General features: G+C 44.9%; 1 protein-coding gene across 2 annotated transcripts in view; it reads right to left on the reverse strand.

Annotated features, from left to right (window-relative positions):
- SLCO3A1 (solute carrier organic anion transporter family member 3A1) overlaps positions 1–17,066 on the reverse strand; it is a 116,868-nt gene extending 99,802 nt beyond the window's left edge. The window contains exon 1 of one of the 2 annotated variants that reach the window (XM_063314461.1): positions 16,673–17,058. In XM_063314461.1, the coding sequence (XP_063170531.1) occupies positions 16,673–16,870 (198 nt within the window). In that variant the 5' untranslated portion in view covers positions 16,871–17,058. Of the gene's footprint in view, positions 1–16,672 lie in introns of both variants that reach the window. The other variant, XM_063314462.1, reaches the window with a different exon arrangement.
- Between the last annotated feature and the right edge of the window lie 2,486 nt (positions 17,067–19,552).

Here is a 19,552-nt window from a genome sequence, read left to right on the forward strand (position 1 = left end):
AGAAACCACCAGACCCTCTGCATTTAGAGGCATAAGTACGCTGATTATTCATTCCATGCACACATTAAATTAATCTCTCTATTCTACCCTTCTGAAATACCTGCAGTACCCAAAATGAAACAGGCTTCACAAGAGTGTGTGTGTGTGTGTTTAAAGCAAAGTAACATACTTTAAGAATGACTGCCAGGTGCACCTAGGATATGGCATATGTTAAACCAGCTTCTTCAAGATGGGGTTTTCCAGCGTTACTAGAACAACTCTCAAAGCGTGGGCAAAGTCTAGGATGGACAAGGTTGTGTTAAATTCATCCTAGAGAGCCTGTAGGATTCAGTAAAATTTCAAGCCAAGCAATCTGCCAACTCAGCATGACACCTACACTTGACAAATGTCGCCTCTAGTCCTCTGCGTCGAGAAAGCTCGTTCAGCAAGCTTCCTCCCCCTATAACACAAGGAATGACCATTTGCAAAGTATAAAGTCAGCATATTAAATGTTGCAGAGTGTGTGTGCGTCTGTGTGTCAGGCCTATAGTTATCTTCTAAGCAGTTTAAACTACAATCTCTTGCCTTTGCACACTGGGGCTGGGGGAAGCAAAATTGTTCAGGGGGCATTGGTTTGCCAAACCCCAAAGCTCAGTCCTATTACCTTTCAGAAGCAATCAATAACCATGGGTGTTGTTGTTGTTTATTCGTTTAGTCGCTTCCGACTCTTTGTGACTTCATGGACTAGCCCACGCCAGAGCTTCCTGTAGGTCGTCAACACCCCCAGCTCCCCCAGGGACGAGTCCGTCACCTCTAGAATATCATCCATCCATCTTGCCCTTGGTCGGCCCCTCTTCCTTTTGCCCTCCACTCTCCCTAGCATCAGCATCTTCTCCAGGGTGTCCTGTCTTCTCATTATGTGGCCAAAGTATTTCAGTTTTGCCTTTAATACCATTCCCTCAAGTGAGCAGTCTGGCTTTATTTCCTGGAGGATGGACTGGTTGGATCTTCTTGCAGTCCAAGGCACTCTCAGAATTTTCCTCCAACACCACAGTTCAAAAGCATCGATCTTCCTTCGCTCAGCCTTCCTTATGGTCCAGCTCTCGCAGCCATATGTTACTACAGGGAACACCATTGCTTTAACTATGCGGGCCTTTGTTGTCAGTGTGATGTCTCTGCTCTTAACTATTTTATCGAGATTTGTCATTGCTCTTCTCCCAAGGATTAAGCGTCTTCTGATTTCCTGACTGCAGTCAGCATCTGCAGTAATCTTTGCACCTAGGAATACAAAGTCTTTCACTGCTTCTACATTTTCTCCCTCTATTTGCCAGTTATCAATCAAGCTGGTTGCCATAATCTTGGTTTTTTTGAGGTTTAGCTGCAAACCAGCTTTTGCACTTTCTTCTTTCACCTTCATCATAAGGCTCCTCAGTTCCTCTTCACTTTCAGCCATCAAAGTGGTATCATCTGCATATCTGAGATTGTTAATGTTTCTTCCAGAGATTTTAACTCCAGCCTTGGATTCCTCAAGCCCAGCTTGTCGCATGATGTGTTCTGCGTACAAGTTGAATAGGTAGGGTGAGAGTATACAGCCCTGCCATACTCCTTTCCCAATCTTAAACCAGTCTGTTGTTCCATGGTCTGTTCTTACTGTTGCTACTTGGTCGTTATACAGATTCTTCAGGAGGCATACAAGATGACTTGGTATCCCCATACCACTAAGAACTTGCCACAATTTGTTATGGTCCACACAGTCAAAGGCTTTAGAATAGTCAATAAAACAGAAATAGATGTTTTTCTGAAACTCCCTGGCTTTTTCCATTATCCATCAGATATTGGCAATTTGGTCCCTAGTTCCTCTGCCTTTTCTAAACCCAGCTTGTACATCTGGCAATTCTCGCTCCATGAATTGCTGAAGTCTACCTTGCAGGATCTTGAGCATTACCTTACTGGCATGTGAAATGAGTGCCACTGTTCGATAGTTTGAACATTCTTTAGTGTTCCCCTTTTTTGGTATGGGGATATAAGTTGATTTTTTCCAGTCTGATGGCCATTCTTGTGTTTTCCAAATTTGCTGGCATATAGCATGCATTACCTTGACAGCATCATCTTGCAAGATTTTGAACAGTTCAGCTGGGATGCCGTCGTCTCCTGTTGCCTTGTTATTAGCAATGCTTCTTAAGGCCCACTCAACCTCACTCTTCAGGATGTCTGGCTCTAGCTCACCGACCACACCGTCAAAGCTATCCCCGATATTGTTATCCTTCCTATACAGGTCTTCTGTATATTCTTGCCACCTTTTCTTGATCTCTTCTTCTTCTGTTAGGTCCTTGCCATCTTTGTTTTTGATCATACCCATTTTTGCCTGGAATTTACCTCCGATGTTTCTAATTTTCTGGAAGAGGTCTCTTGTCCTTCCTATTCTATTGTCTTCTTCCACTTCCGCGCATTGCTTGTTTAAAAATAATTCCTTATCTCTTCTGGCTAACCTCTGGAATTTTGCATTTAATTGGGCATATCTCCCCCTATCACTGTTGCCTTTTGCTTTCCTTCTTTCTTGGGCTACTTCTAGTGTCTCAGCAGACAGCCATTTTGCCTTCTTGGTTTTCTCTTTCTTTGGGATGTATTTTGTTGCCGCCTCCTGAACAATGCTGCCAACTTCTGTCCAGAGTTCTTCCGGGACCCTATCTACTAAGTCCAGTCCCTTAAATCGATTCTTCACCTCCACTGCATATTCCTTAGGAATATTAGTGAGCTCATATCTAGCTGATCTGTGGGTCTTCCCTAATCTCTTTAGTCTGATCCTAAATTGTGCAAGAAGAAGTTCGTGATCTGAACTACAGTCAGCTCCAGGCCTTGTTTTTACCGACTGTACAGATGTCCGCCACCTTTGGCTGCAAAGGATGTAATCAATCTGATTTCGGTGTTGTCCATCTGGTGAAGTCCATGTATAAAGCCGTCTCTTAGGTTGTTGGAAGAGAGTGTTTTTTATGCAGAGTGAATTGTCTTGGCAAAATTCTATCAGCCTGTGTCCTGCTTCGTTTTGTTCTCCCAGGCCATACTTACCTGTAATTCGAGGTGTCATTTGACTGCCCACCTTAGCATTCCAGTCTCCTGTGATGAAAATAACATCTCTTTTAGGCGTGTTGTCCAGTAGGTGCTGCAGATCCTCATAGAACTGCTCTACTTCAGCTTCTTCAGCATTTGTGGTTGGGGCGTATATTTGGATCACTGTGATGTTAGATGGCTTGCCCTGAATTCGAATTGAGATCATTCTGTCGTTTTTTGGGTTGTATCCAAGCACTGCTTTAGCCACTTTACTATTAATTATGAAGGCTACTCCATTTCTTCTGTGGTCCTCTTGTCCGCAGTAGTAGATCTGGTGGTCATGTGATGTGAAGTGGCCCATTCCAGTCCATTTCAGTTCACTGACGCCCAGAATGTCTATCTTTAATCTTGACATCTCACCAATAACCACATCCAATTTGCCCTGGCTCATAGATCTTACATTCCAGGTTCCAATGGTGTGTTGATCCTTAGAACATCGGATTCGCCGTTCACCACCAGCACCGTCGGCCGCTAGACGTCCTTTCGGCTTTGAGCTAGCTGCGTCATCACGTCTGGGGCTAGTTGAACTCATCCTCTGTTCCTCCCCAGTAGCATTTTGACCATCTTCCGACCTGGGGGTCTCATCTTCCGATGGTATACCGACATATCTCTGGTTGTACTGATCCATTTAGTTTTCACGGCAAGAATACTGAGGTGGGTTGCCATTACCTTCCCCAGGGATCGCATTTAGTCTGACCTCTCTGTCATGACCTTCCCGTCTTGGGTGGCCCTTCACGGTTTAGCTCATGGCATCATTGAGGTGCTCAAGCTCCAGCACCATGACAAGGTAACGATCCTTTGCTGAAGAACCATGGGTAGAATTAATGATATTTTATTATGCAGAAGGGAGAGACAGAGACTGAGTGCTATAGGGTTCCCTAAAACTTTTCACCTTCTTCCAATCTTAATTGCTATCAGTCAGTTATAATTGTAAAAAAACCATCTGCTCCTATTAGCTGGGAAAAGTAGAAGAGTATATTCCGTCACAGCTGTTTTACAGATTTCCTTTTGACTGAATTATTATACAGAACAGTTTCAACCTACTATATGAAATTTCAGCTTAACATTTCAGCTGGAAGCTCATCACTAGAGTTCAAAAAGAATGAATTACAAACAAATTCAGCCTTAGCAGAAACCCACTCTCCTTGTATTCAGTGATGAGCTAAGAGCTTGGAAAATGTGTAGGAAAAGCAGGATGCATGTACTGAGTTGACCTCAGGAGTCTGTTGACCGAAGAGATTGGGTACCTTGGTAGAACGTTGACCAAAGGTGGGGAAATGGATGGAGCAATGTTAACATGTGCACATGCTGGTAGAAAGCTAGCAGGTAGTCTGTGGTGTACTATAAGAAATGAATGCTTATCAGAAGAAGGGAAGCTGCGCATAGCTCACTTTGAAGTGAGAGTAGGATATGTCAGGAAAAAGGTAAAAGGAAGTTGAATGCAGTGGAAAACGGGGAATGTGCGCGTGCAAGGCAAAAATGAAAAAGAAGCCATGCATAACACTTCGTATTCAGATCCAGGACTTTCAAACTTCTCCATTATTGGTGAAGAGACCTGCCTCCTCGCCAGTTCACTGGAAGGCTGTTGGAAAACCAGGAAATCTCTTCCCTAACTTATGTCTGTGTGCCTTTGAGTCAGTGTTGACTCCAGGCGACTGCCTGGACGAGTCCTTGCAATTGTCTTGCAAGATTTTTGGAAGCGTTTGCCCTGGCCTGCTTCCTAGGGCTTGAGAGAGTGTGACTGGCCCAGATGGCTGTGTGCCCAAGGCAGGACTTGAACTCACAGTCTCGCAGTTTCTAGCCTGGACCTCAACCATTACTCAACCACGCTGACTATCTCTGCCCTAAAGTACACAGAGATATATTGGTTCTAAAGGGAAATAGATCACTTGCCGGAATTCTTCTAAACATCTCATCCATCTCTGTAAATCTTGCTAAAGACACAGAGAGAATCACCCTTGGTGGGGGGGAAAAAACTGCTTTGGGTCCAGATAGCTGCCAGAGACCCTGACAGTATGGAGAAGAACAACAAATGATTTGGTACGCACTAGATTTAGCTAGGATTGCTTTTCATTTTCTTACCCCGTGCCTTTTATTCTTTTCAGCTCACTATTCTTACTCAGTCTCTGGACTTTGTGCAACGTTGCTTACCTTGAAAGGAAATGGCGCAATGGGTCTGATTGTGCGGGGAGCGCCAGAAGAGCTAATACACAACATTGGAAGGACAAATTGTTGCCTGACATGCAGCAACACGTTGACGATATGTCTTTTCTGTCAGTATTTGGAGGGGGGGAGTGTTTTCTCCAAACGAGGCAAGGCCGAGGACCTCTGAGAATCTGCTCAATTTGGGAGCGTTGTTTTGTTTATGAGATAAAGCAGCAGACTTTCGGAGCAGGTACAGTGTTGTTATTTTACTGATGCTGTTTATTTCTGTAATTTCTCTTTTCCTGTTAGTTTAGTGGAATAAAAATTATAAAAGATACAGGGGTTCCTAGCCTCCTGCAGTCCAGCTCTCACTCAAAGTAGGAAGTTGATCTCAATATTCAAAAATATCACCCTAACCTGTACCAACCAGCCTGACCTGACTCTAGTTTATTTGGCCCCATAAAACAGGGGTGGATAACAGCTGCCTCTCCAGATGCTACTGAACCCTAACTTCCATCAACCTTAACCAGGATAGTCAATGCTGAGGGATGACTATAGCGGTAGTCTACATGTCTGAAGGCCACATGTCCAGCCTAAAGTAGATTTAATCCAAGCAATTTGTCTCTCATTGAAGATTCTTCCTAAACAAATACCCTTTAGATCAATTCCTTCTCTGGTTAATTTGGTTAGTCTTCTCACTAACCTGACTCTTTTCCATCTGGTCCAGGATAAGGTGTGAGACTAGCGCCAGGAGGCCCACCTCAATCATGGAAGCTCACCTGGTGTCTTCAGCCCAACCTACCTCAAAGGGTTGTTCTAAGAAGTGATAGGGAAGGTGGGGCAGGAATCTAACCAAGCAGCACCTTTGTCCAGTTTTCTATAGTCCTCAAATATGGTAGCCTTGACCTCAGCAAAGTACAGAGAACATGTAACACATGAATTGATCAACTAATGCGATCACTGGGTATAAATAAATGGATAGATGCTGTAAAGTATCTTCTTTAACCTGATGCCTTCTCGTTATTTATCTATTACGTTTCTTGGGGATCTGTTCAAACAATTAAAACATGAAAAGTAAACTTACAGAAACCCAAGTAAAATAACAACACCCACCAAGCAGAGGAGGGTACCTAAAAACACTCAGAATTCCCAACTTGCATGACTTTACAAACCCTGGCAGTGGTATTTTTTTCAAAATGCAGCTGCTGATTAACAGGTCCATGACAAATATTACAGCACACTGGTGTATTTAGAATGCATGCACTTCACAATAGCAAGCGAGGTAGGAGGTGCCAATTTGAGGCAACCGATAGAACAGCAGTTGCAAATTCCCCATTGTTGCCATAGTTGTTCTTTTTTTTTTTAACTCTGAATGTGTGTCTGTACATCTATTGTTTGTTTCTGTACATTTACCCCATCAATTGGATAGAGTAGAAATTGGGGGGAGGGGGGCTATCCTGCCTCTTATTCCTCTGGTATTCTACACATCTCTAATACATTTCACAACCCAACTTAACAACGAATCCCTTATACTCATTCCTCATCGTTTCTCAATTTCATCCATGCCCAAAGGAAGCCCCTGACATGAATTTTCTTGCTCAGGTAAGCAGCATGCACTTTTCCTTTCAATGTCCAACAAGCAAGTTCAAAGCAGCACAACCTTACTGACAGTGAGCAAAACCTTGGCTGCTGCAAAGACCTGCTGTAAAACCAACCAAAGAAATGCCAAGTTCAGGGAAAAGCGTGTCTCCAGCACAGACGTCCTATCTTGTATGAGTGGAGCCACTGTCACACTAATGGGATGCAACACCTATATACAGTAATAGAAGAGAATGTATATAGCTCAGGGTTGAACTGTGGAGTCCTTGGGGCTCCCTGAGCTTGGTTGTTGGCTTGTAGACATTTCATTACCCAACTAGGTAACATCTAGATGATGATGATGATGATGATGATGATGAATGTCTAGGCACTGATGTTACCTAGTTGGGTAATGAAACATCTGCAAGCCAACAACCAAGCTCAGGGAGCCCCAAGGACTCCACAATGCCCATAGTGTCTGCTCCTGGATGGGAAAGGCCATCCTAGACATTGGCTTTAGCACTAAAAATCAGCTCCAATGTGATCTCCGCACAAATTGGGCCCAACTAATTCCAGCTTTCCCATGTATTGTGCTCCTTCCCCATCTTTCTTCTTTGCCTCCATCATCATCATGTTGAGTAGCAAGTTTCAAAGCCATTAGCAGACGGTTCAAAGGCTTTTGCTCAAAACCACGGCCCAAAAAAGCACATTGAGCTGCTGTCTGCAGCAACACATCCCCAGCTAGACAGCTTTTTTCTACTTTGAGCCCCCTCCCCTGACTCCAGCTGAGGAGGACTCTATGCAACTAGGTCAGCTTTAGCTATTTTGCATTCTGGAAGGCTAAAGGTTGAATAGAGAAAATTAAGTAAGATGCTTTGCCATGCAAAGGACAAAAAAAGAAAAAAAAGAAAGAAAAACAACTGGAAACTATCTGACCCAAGAATTTTGCTCCTGGATCTAAAAAGAATGATTTCCCCCTAGGTGAAGCCCAGATTTCAGCATCAGGGTAGGAAAAAAATAAGGAGAACAAAAATATCTGCAGGAGTAGATTAGAGCTCTCCATTTGTAGAAGTAGACAGAAACAACCATTTCACCAAAAAAAGAATGACTTGATTAGACTGGAGAGGAAGGGCTGAATTAAGTTGATAGAAAATTGCTGCAAACAGCTTCATCCCCCAGGATTTCCCGTTTTCGACTGCAAGAAGAAATGCATTCATTTTGAATTTTTTAAGCTTTCCAAATTGTTCTCTAGTTTTAAACCTCTCCTGATGACAACTGTACTGGAGGTTCAGAATTATGTAAATGGACAGGAATTTAAAACTAGTGAATAAACCCAGCAATAATGACCAATGCACTAAAGCATCTTTGATTGGCTGGCCATCAATTAGAAGTTGGTTGAAGGATTTTAGACATGCCATAGTAATCACACTGGAGGCTTCTTTTAGCATGCAAGGGGCATAGATAAAAGGCTTCAGTTAAAAGTACATAAATGAGGGCAAAAGAGATTTGCTGTTTCCTCTCAAAGTACCCTCACCAAGAGTTTAAAAGAGCTTTCCACAACCCTGCCAAGCTGATTACACCACAACTCTCAGGATCCCCAGCCAGGTTGGCTTTTCTTTTTCCTGAGCTATTTTTAAATCAGACTTCCATGCTGGCTGGGGAATTCTGGGAGTTGAAGTCCACACATCTTAAAGTTGCCAAGGTTGAGAAACACTGATCTAGAAGGCACCAAGTTGGGAAAAGCTCATTTTAGGGACTTGGAACAACAGAAACATAACATGTCTACTACATCGTTGATCCTTTTAAAGAGATACTTAGACACATTTATAGAATCAAGAAATGTTCCCATCTTCTCAGTCCATGAAATGCTTCAGTTTGCAAAAGTTACCATTAGGCTAGGCTTAATGTCCATGTTATAGAGGGAAATAACTGTCCCTTTCAGAAAGAGACTGCTGGCCTTTAGGGTCTCACTTCTGATTCACATTCCGAAGAGCAGGTCTTGCCTTGGCCTTCTTTGCATGAAAACTATGCTCACCCATCTCCTGGCAATGCCCACTGTCGCTATCGCTGCTCATCATTTGATTCCAATCTCCCTGCTATTTCTGTTAGGTGCCTGTGTTCTTCTTTCTCTTCAAGGCCATTCGTTCCTTGTTCTTTGCCTTCTGCTCTTGTTGAAGGATATGAGCATTGTTAGCTTTGTTCATTCTCGCTGTTCCTTTTAGGGTATGTTGACGTTGGAATTCCTAAAGTTCTTTCTCTCTGCCCCTTTTAGGGAGCCCACAAGCCTTGCAAAGGTGCAAAGGTCTTAGGATCAATGCCCCCATCTTCTGCAAAGGGCTACTTCCATCAATCACCAAAATCACTTTCTAACCTCCACTTAAGTTTTTAGTGGTAGGAGAGTTTTAGCAAAAGTATACAAGTAAGTTATAGCTTATCTACTGAAGGTAATCTTTATCTTTTACTCAATATCTCTTTTAATTTACCAGTCCTTCTGAACGATTTGTAGCTTTACAATACACCCATGCTTCTGTGTCTCCTCTTTCTTGTAAATGTTGGCTGGCACTTAGATAGAAAAGCAGAACTTTCTAACTTCCTCTTTGGTCAACAGGATCAGTTGCTCAGAAAAAATAATAAAGGCAGGATAAAAATAAAATTAAATAAATAAATAAATAAATAAATACGGAATCGTTTTTTTCCCCTACGTGTACACTCAATGCTAATCATAACCTTAATTATTTTTAGAGATTGAGATTGGGGGGGGGGCAGTGACAAAATGTGCATTGCAGCATCATGATGCAAACTTGATATAGTTGTGTGCAATGCTGTGGTGCAAGAAAGAGTGGGGCTTGTAGTCCTACATCACGACATTTTGGAATCACTGTGGTTAGGAACAAGCATGAATAGTCAACAGCATTGATACTAAGTTCTAAGGGGCGTTTCAGGCCCCAGACCATACTTGATGGGCAGTTAGAAGAAAGATGCTACCATCTTCCATTTTCACATACTATTGGTGGTATTTCAACCAATTCTTCTACTTCCTGTCTATTCCCAGGAACAATCCCAAGGTTCAGTTCAATTCAGTGAAACTTCTACAACTCCAAGCTTTCCCAAACTAATACCCTCCTAAAAGCTTTTGGGTCTACAATTCCCAAAATTCCACCAAGCAAAACGATACCAAGAGTGACCATGGGAAGACTCCTGTCTTCTTTTACCCCTCGGCCTTTGAGGAATATTAAGTTCATCTGGCCTACTTTATCAATTTTTATCAATGCTAATTGGTTTAACATGACTTTAACAGCTCTGGGAAGTGGAATTTTATTTCATTTAATCTTAAACATACAAGACATGGGAGTTAGAAACCCACAAAACAGCTCTAGCTTGCTTGTCCTAGATGATGCATGTCAGCAATTTTTGGGGCCCCCAAACAAATGACATTTTCCCGACTCCTTGTCCTGATCACCTGGAGGCCATTTTCCCTCCCCAAAGGCAAATAAGGACCAAGCTTAAGCTAAACTTGCATTATGAAGTTAACCTCCGCTGGATCTTTGCCAGCAAAACTCTGTTCAGTGCTAATGTCTATTTTCAAAGTGCTTATGGGCTAATTAAAGAGGAGCCAAACAAAAGTATAAACAGAACATTAAAGGGAATACAAAAATAGCAGGGTGTGTATGTGAAGCTCTGTCCAAATCTGCGCAGGCATGGTGGGACAGACATCACCATAAGTGAATGTGGACCCAGCACGGCCCCATGCATCCTTTTCAGGGAAGAACAATTTCTCCTCAAAGCAACTGCAAGACTGCACAAGAATGTTCTCAGCTGGGCCATTCTGTTAGATGTTCTCGGAGTCGTTACCAAGGCTACGTCAGGAGATTAAAAAGCACGGAAGTGCAGGCACGTTGCATCGCTAGCAGGGCCAGGCAGGGAAGATTCCTCTGTCTCAGTTATTTTCCAAGTTTAAAGAAAACTAAAAGACTGTCAGGAACACTTTCCACATTTTGTACCTATGGAAAGAAAGAAAGAAAGAAAGAAAGAAAGAAAGAAAGAAAGAAAGAAAGAAAGAAAGAAAGAAAGAAAGAAAGAAAGAGAAAGCCCACACACCATTTATTTAATTTTCTGCTGGGCTGTTTCTTTTCTTTCTGAATTTACTTGCCCATAATTATTTTACTATAGGTTTTGGAATGCTGGGGTTCATCTGGAGAGTTAGCTGATTTTACTGGAAGGAAAAGCATAAATGTTTTTATTAAATAAGATACTATGCTACCATAGTACAAATGTCTTTTGTGCATTGTGTGCAAAATTGCAACTTTATGTCCTGTTCCAAGAATGAATAAAAAATGGTTTATCGTATTTTCTCCTTCTGTTTTAAAAAAATCCTTTTAGGGCATAGCAAAAATATTTCATAAATGGTAAATCATTTTTAAAACTATTTTGTACACAAGTCAAAACGCATTGGACTCTGGCTATCAAAGATGCTTTACAATTAACACATTGAATACTTTCACCCAACATGTTTATCCCGCTTCCCAAATTTACACAGTAATTTATACATGCATGTATTCAGGCAGACAGACTATCACACTATTCCCTTCCAGGGAAAATAGTGTTACACAGAATGCAGAAAATAGCAGGCCAGAGAAATCAAAGGCATAAGATAAGAGAAAAGGAAAGGAAATCCAGCTAACACTATGTTGTAGCTGCCATTAGATGGGCCCATAGATATTGACCTCCATCACTCAGGACATCTGTGGTCCACTGAGGCTTTATACTGAGTGATAAAACCAACTCAGAAAGTGTGTTCACATATTCTGTAAGTCATACACAATGAAAGCACATAAGTAAACCCTAACTAAATATAGGATGTCATGAGAATGAACCCACTATTGAGTTAATGAGCTTGGCTAACTGGTTGCACAGCCACTGTGGTGGATTCTGGTGCTGCTGCTAGTTCTCAGGAAGAGGAGAGCACATTCCAGAGAGAGAAGAGGGTTCACAGTCCAGAAAGTGTTTGTGGGAAAGCTAAGAGGTTCAGGGTCGCCCCACTCTAGAGTTTCCCTGGTTGTTTGTGCTTAGGTCAGTTAGAGTAGCTTTAGTCTGGCAAGATTCTCTCTATATGGTGAGAACAATAAAGAACTAGAGTTGGAGGTATCGGCTCAGCATGGTTCTTGGCCTGGTTCCTGACAGCCACGGCAAGAACCTAACCCACATGCCATGATATCATCAGCAAACAGCATGTACTACATGACTGGCATCAGAATGTACATGACACTGCTTGCCCCCTTGTACTGTAAATGCCCATGCCTATATAGTTCGGCTCTTCCCCAAAGCCCCTAAAATAAGTTCCCCTGGAATTGTTTTAGGACTGGTGAAACCGGATCAGTTCTTGACACGTTCCCCTTCTGCATCTTCCCAGCAGTCACTGTGCGTTACCAGCCAGGCAATAAAGAACACATACAACCATGCAGTCCAATTTGACAGAAAAAACAGCCATCCCCTTTCCCCAGCTAGGCTAATTCTTTGAACTCAAGAAGCCTGGCCTTGTCTCCCTACTACCACTGTCATTAGTTACCCCAACCAGCAAGATTCCTGCTCCTTCCCAGACCCCTAATTTGTCTCCCACTTTTAAGACAGAGCCACGGAGTGAACCCACAAGGAAAGTCTCTATAGCACAGTGCTCTGGGAAAATAAGCATTAAAAACAAAAAGACAGCAATGATGCTGCCTTTAAAAAAGCACCACCGATCTCTTCCTGGTGCAAGGCTGTAACATCATGTCCGAAGGAGATGTGATGTTGTTTACATGAAACCAATTAAAATCCCCATTTTTCTCCTCTAAATCTAAGCCGCATCCAGTCCACAGGTCCCACTTGGTCCTGATTAAAATTTCACTCTCCCTCGGCAGCTGAAATTCTGTCGTGCAGAGAGAAAATGTTAATGAACTACATCTCCCAACATCCTGCCCCATTAGTTCACACTGGCTGAAACTGCTGGAAGATCCAATTCATCAACTTTCAACCAGTTTTCACTGGTACCAACAGAAGCTTTCTACCCACAGCAGCATCAGGGGACCATTTTCATCATGATGTTACCAACTAACCCTTCAGAGTCTGAATACAAGATGCCTGAGTAGCACTTGCAAAGAAGGTCTTATTTCATACACCCTTATTTTAATCTGATACACATGCCAAGAGGAGGAAGACACTACATTTGCAGCGCAAGCCGTACAATCCTCTTGCAGCACAGCTCTATGCCTTAGGAACCACTGTAACTCACTGGACAATCATCATCAGGATTCTGTTTAGCAACTTCATAGATTTTTCTTGGAGAAGGTAAGTAAGTTTTAAATGTGATTGTTAAAAATTCTCCTGGGTTAAAAAAAAGTGGGAAAAATTCCAGACGTTTTAAATAATGAGATATATGTAAAAGTCTAAAAGCTAACATTTTGCTTTTATCTCTTATTCAAGCTGCTGCTACAACCTGGAATGCTCAAAACAGGTTCCAATTTCTCTGGCAAAAGTTACCAATAAAAGGGATGGAAACAACATGGTCCATGTGAAATTTCGAGTGATAGTAAGGCTGTAGGGCAATGAGGCCAAAGAAGAAACAGAGGAAACAGCTATAGAAATTCTCAGTTTACCTTCAGCTAGAGGGCAAAATAATAATTTTCTACAACTTAACACTAGACATACAAAGAAAAAAAAAAAAGGCAGCCAGTGCATTCATTATTCTAAAGCAGCAGGGAATGACATGCTATTCTGGGCAAGCTTCTGGCAGCTCAGGTTAAAATAAAATGTGGCTTAAAGGGAATGAAAACTATCTAAGAAAGGGAACAAGCATTCAAATGGGGAGACGTCAAATTAATTAAATCCCATGGAGCTTCTTCAAAAAGAGTAGAACTTTCCCACCCATGTCCCTGGTAAGGATACAAGCAGGACATCACCCAAAGTCTGGCCTGACATTTCACTGAGGCATAATTTTCAAACCGTAAGCCTGTCAAACAGAATCTGTCTCTGGACCAGTTTGTGGTGGTCATTCTGGGATTACTTTGGACAATGAAGGAAATAAAGCAATTCAGCTGGATTCAAATAAAGAAGAAGAACAGAAGGAATGCTCAGAGTTAGAGCAACCCTGGCCTTTCACATTTTTTGCCTAATATTCCACTATGGTGCTCTGCACGTCCATTCATCCTCAGAGGCCATACTTATATACCCATATTTTCATTTTTAAATTATATTGTTAAGGGTTGGTTGCATTAAACTCCATTTGGTGGCTGGCCAGGTACTTTATGATGTAGAAAATGAATTGCAATGAATAAAATACTTAAATGCCCAGTCCAGCCGGAGTTGCAAAGTACCATTCTTAAAATACTTCCTACTGTTTTTTGCAAGAACTGACCAGAGGATTCTGCCACCACTCCTTACCCCATTTGGCTAAACCGACCACCCTGGGCACAGCCCTTTGCCATGAACTGGCCCCGGGCACTGAAACGCCAAGGCATGATGGGCCATTCAGTCTTCATAACTGCCCCACTGCTGTTTGGTTCCAGGATGAGAAGATGAAGCAGGCAGGAAAAAGCTCACTTGTCCCCTCCTGTTCCAATTCTCAGGGATCCAGACATCCAATCTCCGAGCAGGGCAGCAAGCCCACCAACTAACCCTATACTCCTTTGCCTTTCCTCCCCGGTCTGGTTTTGAATGCCTGTATCTGTTCTTTCCTAGCCCTCTTCCCAAACAGAGAGGTAGCCCCACAGCAAATCCTGCCTCACTTTGACAGCACCAAATTTGTTAACAGTTGCTGGGAAGTAGACCTCACCAGAGATATGCAAGCCAAGCGTCTGTGAAAATGCATTTTCCTTCTCTCACCCAGCCCATTTTTCAGTTTCTCTCTCTCCATTGCTCTGGTAAGATCCTGTCTTCTGGGAAGCTCCCCTTTACAAGCTCACCATGCTCAGGAAGCACAACCCACGATGGGTTCCTTCCAGATGGGGCTGAAGGCTGGGCAAGCTGGGGATGATGCCAGGAGCTGTCCTCCTAACACATCTGGAAAGCACTAAGTTCAGGAGGATGAAACAAGGATCACTGCGTTGTCATCAATGAACACAGAGAACTGTTAGCGGGAAATGCAAGGGTCTCTGCCCCAGAGAGCTTACAGTTATTTATTTGTTTATTTAATTTTGCCAATCTCCCCTCTGGTGCCTTTAAACAGCAATGTGATCCACAGACATTAGCAAGTGGTGGTGATGCTTATTTCTCTGTTGTGAAGCCTCTGCAGATTAGCACTCTTATCAGGGACAAGCAAGGGCTTTGTTTTTTCCCCCAAGTCAGCTGATGCTTTGCATTTCAAAAGATAAGACATCAGGGGAAAAAGGGTTGGTGGGATAGAGAGATGAATTTAAGTATACTTTGGCATTTTGACTTCTAGCACAGGGAGGACTTTTAGGTTTTTGCTTGAAACACTTTACATTTTCTAGGGTAGGTATCAACAGCCCTGTTAGGCAGGCCTGGAAACAATTGCCATGTGGTTGTGGTTGTTGTTGTTGTTGTTATTATTATTGTTATTAAATAAAGTTATATGCTGCCTGACTCCTGGAGTGGTTGGGTTGGGTGGTTTACAAATTATTTAAAACATGAAAAACAAGACATTAAAAATGACAAGAAACAAAAAGAGGGGCAGAATGATGTTAAAAGGAATGGGTTGACATAAAGCAGGGGTAGCCCCACAGAAGTTTTGAATGTCAACTCCAATCTGTCTGGGGAAGTATGGCCAGGGGCTGTGGGAACTGTAGCTCCAAATATCTGTCAAACTCAGTTGAACTCAGTTAAGCTAAAGCATCCAATTACTGTACTGTGGTTAGTTTGCAGGATGCGCTGAACCAAAGGCTAGCCAGCCACCTTATGGCAGAGCAAGTTTCTTAAACCCAGCCTTTGTGGTCAGTTTCTGCATTACTAGAAGCTGAATTAATTTAATAAACCACGCTTAAGTTCTCCATGCGGGCTAGTTCGGTATCAAGCCTGCAAATCTGTCCTGCAGCTGGAGTGAGCTACATCCCGGAGGTCACCTTATTAACTCCGCACTTTTCACGACTTTTGCTTCCTCCTTCTCTCCCTCACTGGCAAGGGACAATTTTAATCCGGCCACCGCAGGACTCCGGAAGCCCTTCTTCCCTTTTGGAGGGGATCAGTGGCCGGAGCCCGCTATTAAAGATACCCAACCGAGCGCAGGACTCTCCGCTTGGCAAGGGCGCATTTCAGAAAGTGGCCCAACGCTCCGAGCACACGCAGCGGGCGGCGCCGTGGGCCACCTTCGGGGAGGCGGCGCCCGTTAGTTGGGGCAACTCCGGCCAACTCTCCCTTGCCCGCCGGGTCCGAGCGGGGCTAAGCCGGCGAAGGGTTCTTCCTCGCTCAGCCCGAGAGCGCGGCAGGCTGGAGGGAGGGAGGGAGAGAGGCGAGGCGCGGACGAACGGGCGGCGGGACCGGGGGGCTGCGCCTGGCTGGCCGGCGGTGTCAGTCAAGGCAACCTGCGCCAAACACGCCCCTTCGCAGCACCTTCGCGCCTCCTGAAAGCCTGGCACAGACCCGGGGAAGCGGCAGAGAGACAGGGCGCACGGCCAGCCGCGGGGTAAACGCCACCCTCTCGGTCCCTCGCCCGCCTCTGCAGCCTGGGCTGCGCTCCCAGCTCTCGGGCGGGGCAGGGACAAACGAACCCTTCGCCCCGGGGCCGGAGAGTCCTTGCAGTGCGACAGGACCAGGAGCCTCGCCAATAGCCTCCCCCCCCCCCACGCCGCCCGGTCCTTCTTGCCTTCCTCCCAGGCTTGGCCGATCCCCCCCGCCCCGCGTCCGCCCCGTTCCCAATCCGCCTCCCACTCACCAGGTAGGCGCCCACGGTGCCCTGGGCCAGCATCAGGACGCACTCGGACACCAGGAAGATTTGGATGCTGGAGAAGCGCGACCCCTTCTTTTTCCGCTTCTTGGCGCGCTGCGCCTCGTCCCCTTGCAGCTCGCCAGCCCCGCCGCCGCCGCCGCCGCCGCCGCCCGTCGAGGATCCGCGGGACTTCTTCGCCTGCATCCTCCTCCTCCTCCGCGGCGGGTCCCCAAGGCTCCTGGCCGCCTCCCCGCGAGCTGCCCGGGTGCGGCGGCTCCCCGGCCGGGGCCAATCAGATGCGGGAACACGGCAGCTCCTGTTGGCGCTGCCGCTGCCGCTGCCGCCCCCGGCGCTCGTCTCCCTTCCTGCCGGCAGCCGCCGCTAATGCTGCCATGGGCGGCTGGCTCTTCGCACGCCTCCTTCCTCCGCCCGCTCCGAAGGCTCCCCCTTCCTCCGCGCTTTCTCCTCCCCTCGCGCGGCCGCCGCGCCAGCTCCGGCTCTCAGCCCTGCCGCGCCTCGCCTGCTGCTGGATCGGAGCCAAGAGCCCAGAGAGTGCTCCCGGGGGGGGGGCGCCCTCTTTTCGGGGGGAGGCAGCGGCTCTCGGCCTCCTCCAGGGTGAAGGGACTGGGCACGTGGGAAGAAGCCGGCGCGCGTCCAGAGGAGCGGCGCACGAAGAGGCTCGGCGATGCGGTGGAGAGCGGAAGGCGACCTCTGCGGCGGGCCTGGGGGAAAAGGGGGCTAGCCGCATTCTCACAACGCGTTGGCCCTGGGTTGTGGTTTCTGGACTCCTCAGCCTCCCCTCTCTGGAAGCTGACTCGCGGCACACTGAGCACCACGCGAACAAACAGAGCCACCTTCGGGCGTGATGTTTGGCATGAACCAGGCCCCGGGAGATTTCCTAGTTGGGCTAAATGCCAAACCTTTGTCTGCCCTGTTGTGGACTGTAAGCCCTGGCTTACTCTCAAGGGTGTTTCCAGGGTAGGGCTAAAAGAGTTAAGACGGCCGCTACGATGGTGCAATTGAAGCTCTCCAGGTGACATGTATAAAAACAGGTAGAGCTTCCTTTGGATGGCTGTGGCCGCCATCTTGAATTTTTAAACCATGCCCTGGATACACCTCTGCTTTGGTGCTATGCATGGAGTTTGTATCCTGGACTCTGTACATTGTGGTTAAGCGAACCAGGCTGGAGTGTCGTGCATAACTTCAGGCCCTCTGAGGAACAGGTCTGGTCTGGCCTCAGTAAGTCCTGAGTCAGTGTGAAGGCTGTCCAGCCATGAATTAGGGCAGCGGGTGGATGGATGGATGCTGGGGAGGAAGTGGTAATGAGAAAGTGGAAGCAACCAAGGGGGAGGCATTATTTGTGTTGGCATTGCAAGACGTTTGCAGGTACTCTAGCTCATACGTGCTGGTCCTGTTCTTCCTGACATCCTTTTTGGAGTACTGTAAGTTATACAACAGGTTGACAGAATTATTGAGAAAAATGGTTTTTAAAGATAAGTATATTGTATTGAATTATATAATGACTACTTGGAATTTAATATGTTCAGAACAAAGATGGGTTTTTCATGCTCTGACAATAGCAAAAAAGAATAATCCTTAGGAGATAGAAAAATACTCTTAATTCCAGAGATAAAGGATTGGATTTCAGGGCTGTGTGATTTAGCAGTTTTTGAGAAAAATGTATATTGTTAATCAGAAAATGTCACATTATCTCTCCCTTTGGGAAAACTTTTTGAACAGGCTTGGTTCAACATTAAACACTTAGTTTTTCTTGTTAAAGACTTACAGAATCAGGTGAACTTGGGATATAGTTGTAATTAAAGTGTTATTGTTTTGTTTGTTCTTTTTATGTATTCTCTTGTTTAAAGTTTCTCTTTCCTTTTGTTTTTGTGTATGGTAAATTGGTTTATTTTTATTTTGAATTTTGTGCATGACTATTTGAAAATGGAACAGTAACAATATCTGGTTTTGGGGGGGGGGAAACCAAGGAGGAAGGCAGACCACATCAATATGTTTACGTGGGCTATGAACAGAATTGCTACTTTCACACAACTCCCTGGAGGATTCATGGCTTGGAAACATGACCTCTGAGAAGGTCTTAGGTGCAGTCACTGGCAACAAGCTGAACAAGAGCCAGCAGTGTGCAACAGATGTTAGAACATTTCCAGCTGAATTAGAGGAGACATTGTGTCCGAGATGACTGAAGCCGTTATTCTTCTCTGCCCAGCACTGGAGTGACCACATCTGGAGTCCAGCATATGATTCTGGGCAGGACATCTCCACAAGGATGATGAAAGGTTGGAGAGGGTTCAAAGAGGACAGCAAAGATGATACAGGGACTTGAGGACCTGCCTTATGAGGCCACACTGAAGGTGCTTGGGTTGTTCAGGCTGGGGAAAGAAGGGAGCCACAACAGCAGAATTCAGGAACACAGAAGCACGACACAGGGATGCCAGGAACTATTTTCCATGGCCACAGGAACTAATAATGGGTAGAAGTTGCAGCTACCTAGGTTCCATGTAAATACAAGGAAAGCCTTCCTCGTAACATTTGAACAACAGTGGAACAGTCCACCTATGGAGATGGTGAGTTCTCTGTCTCTGGAGGTTGTCAAGAAGTGACTGTACAGCCATTTCTCAAGGATGGTTTAATTGGTTTTCCTGCACCTTGTAGAGGCTTGGCTAGGTGATTCTTGGGGTCTCTTCTACAATGTATGATTCTTTGTCCTTGACTGGATTAACCTACATTCTGCCTTTGTAACTAACCAAATGAGGTGGTTCATGCATCAGGCTGGACTGTAAAAAAAAAAAACACCAGCCAAGTTATATGACTTCCCTGGCTTAGTCTTGAACTTGGTTAAAGGTGCTGGGTAAACACCGCCATGAA

This window comes from Candoia aspera, chromosome 13, assembly GCF_035149785.1.
Source record: "Candoia aspera isolate rCanAsp1 chromosome 13, rCanAsp1.hap2, whole genome shotgun sequence".
In the NCBI taxonomy this organism is placed as follows: domain Eukaryota; kingdom Metazoa; phylum Chordata; class Lepidosauria; order Squamata; family Boidae; genus Candoia; species Candoia aspera.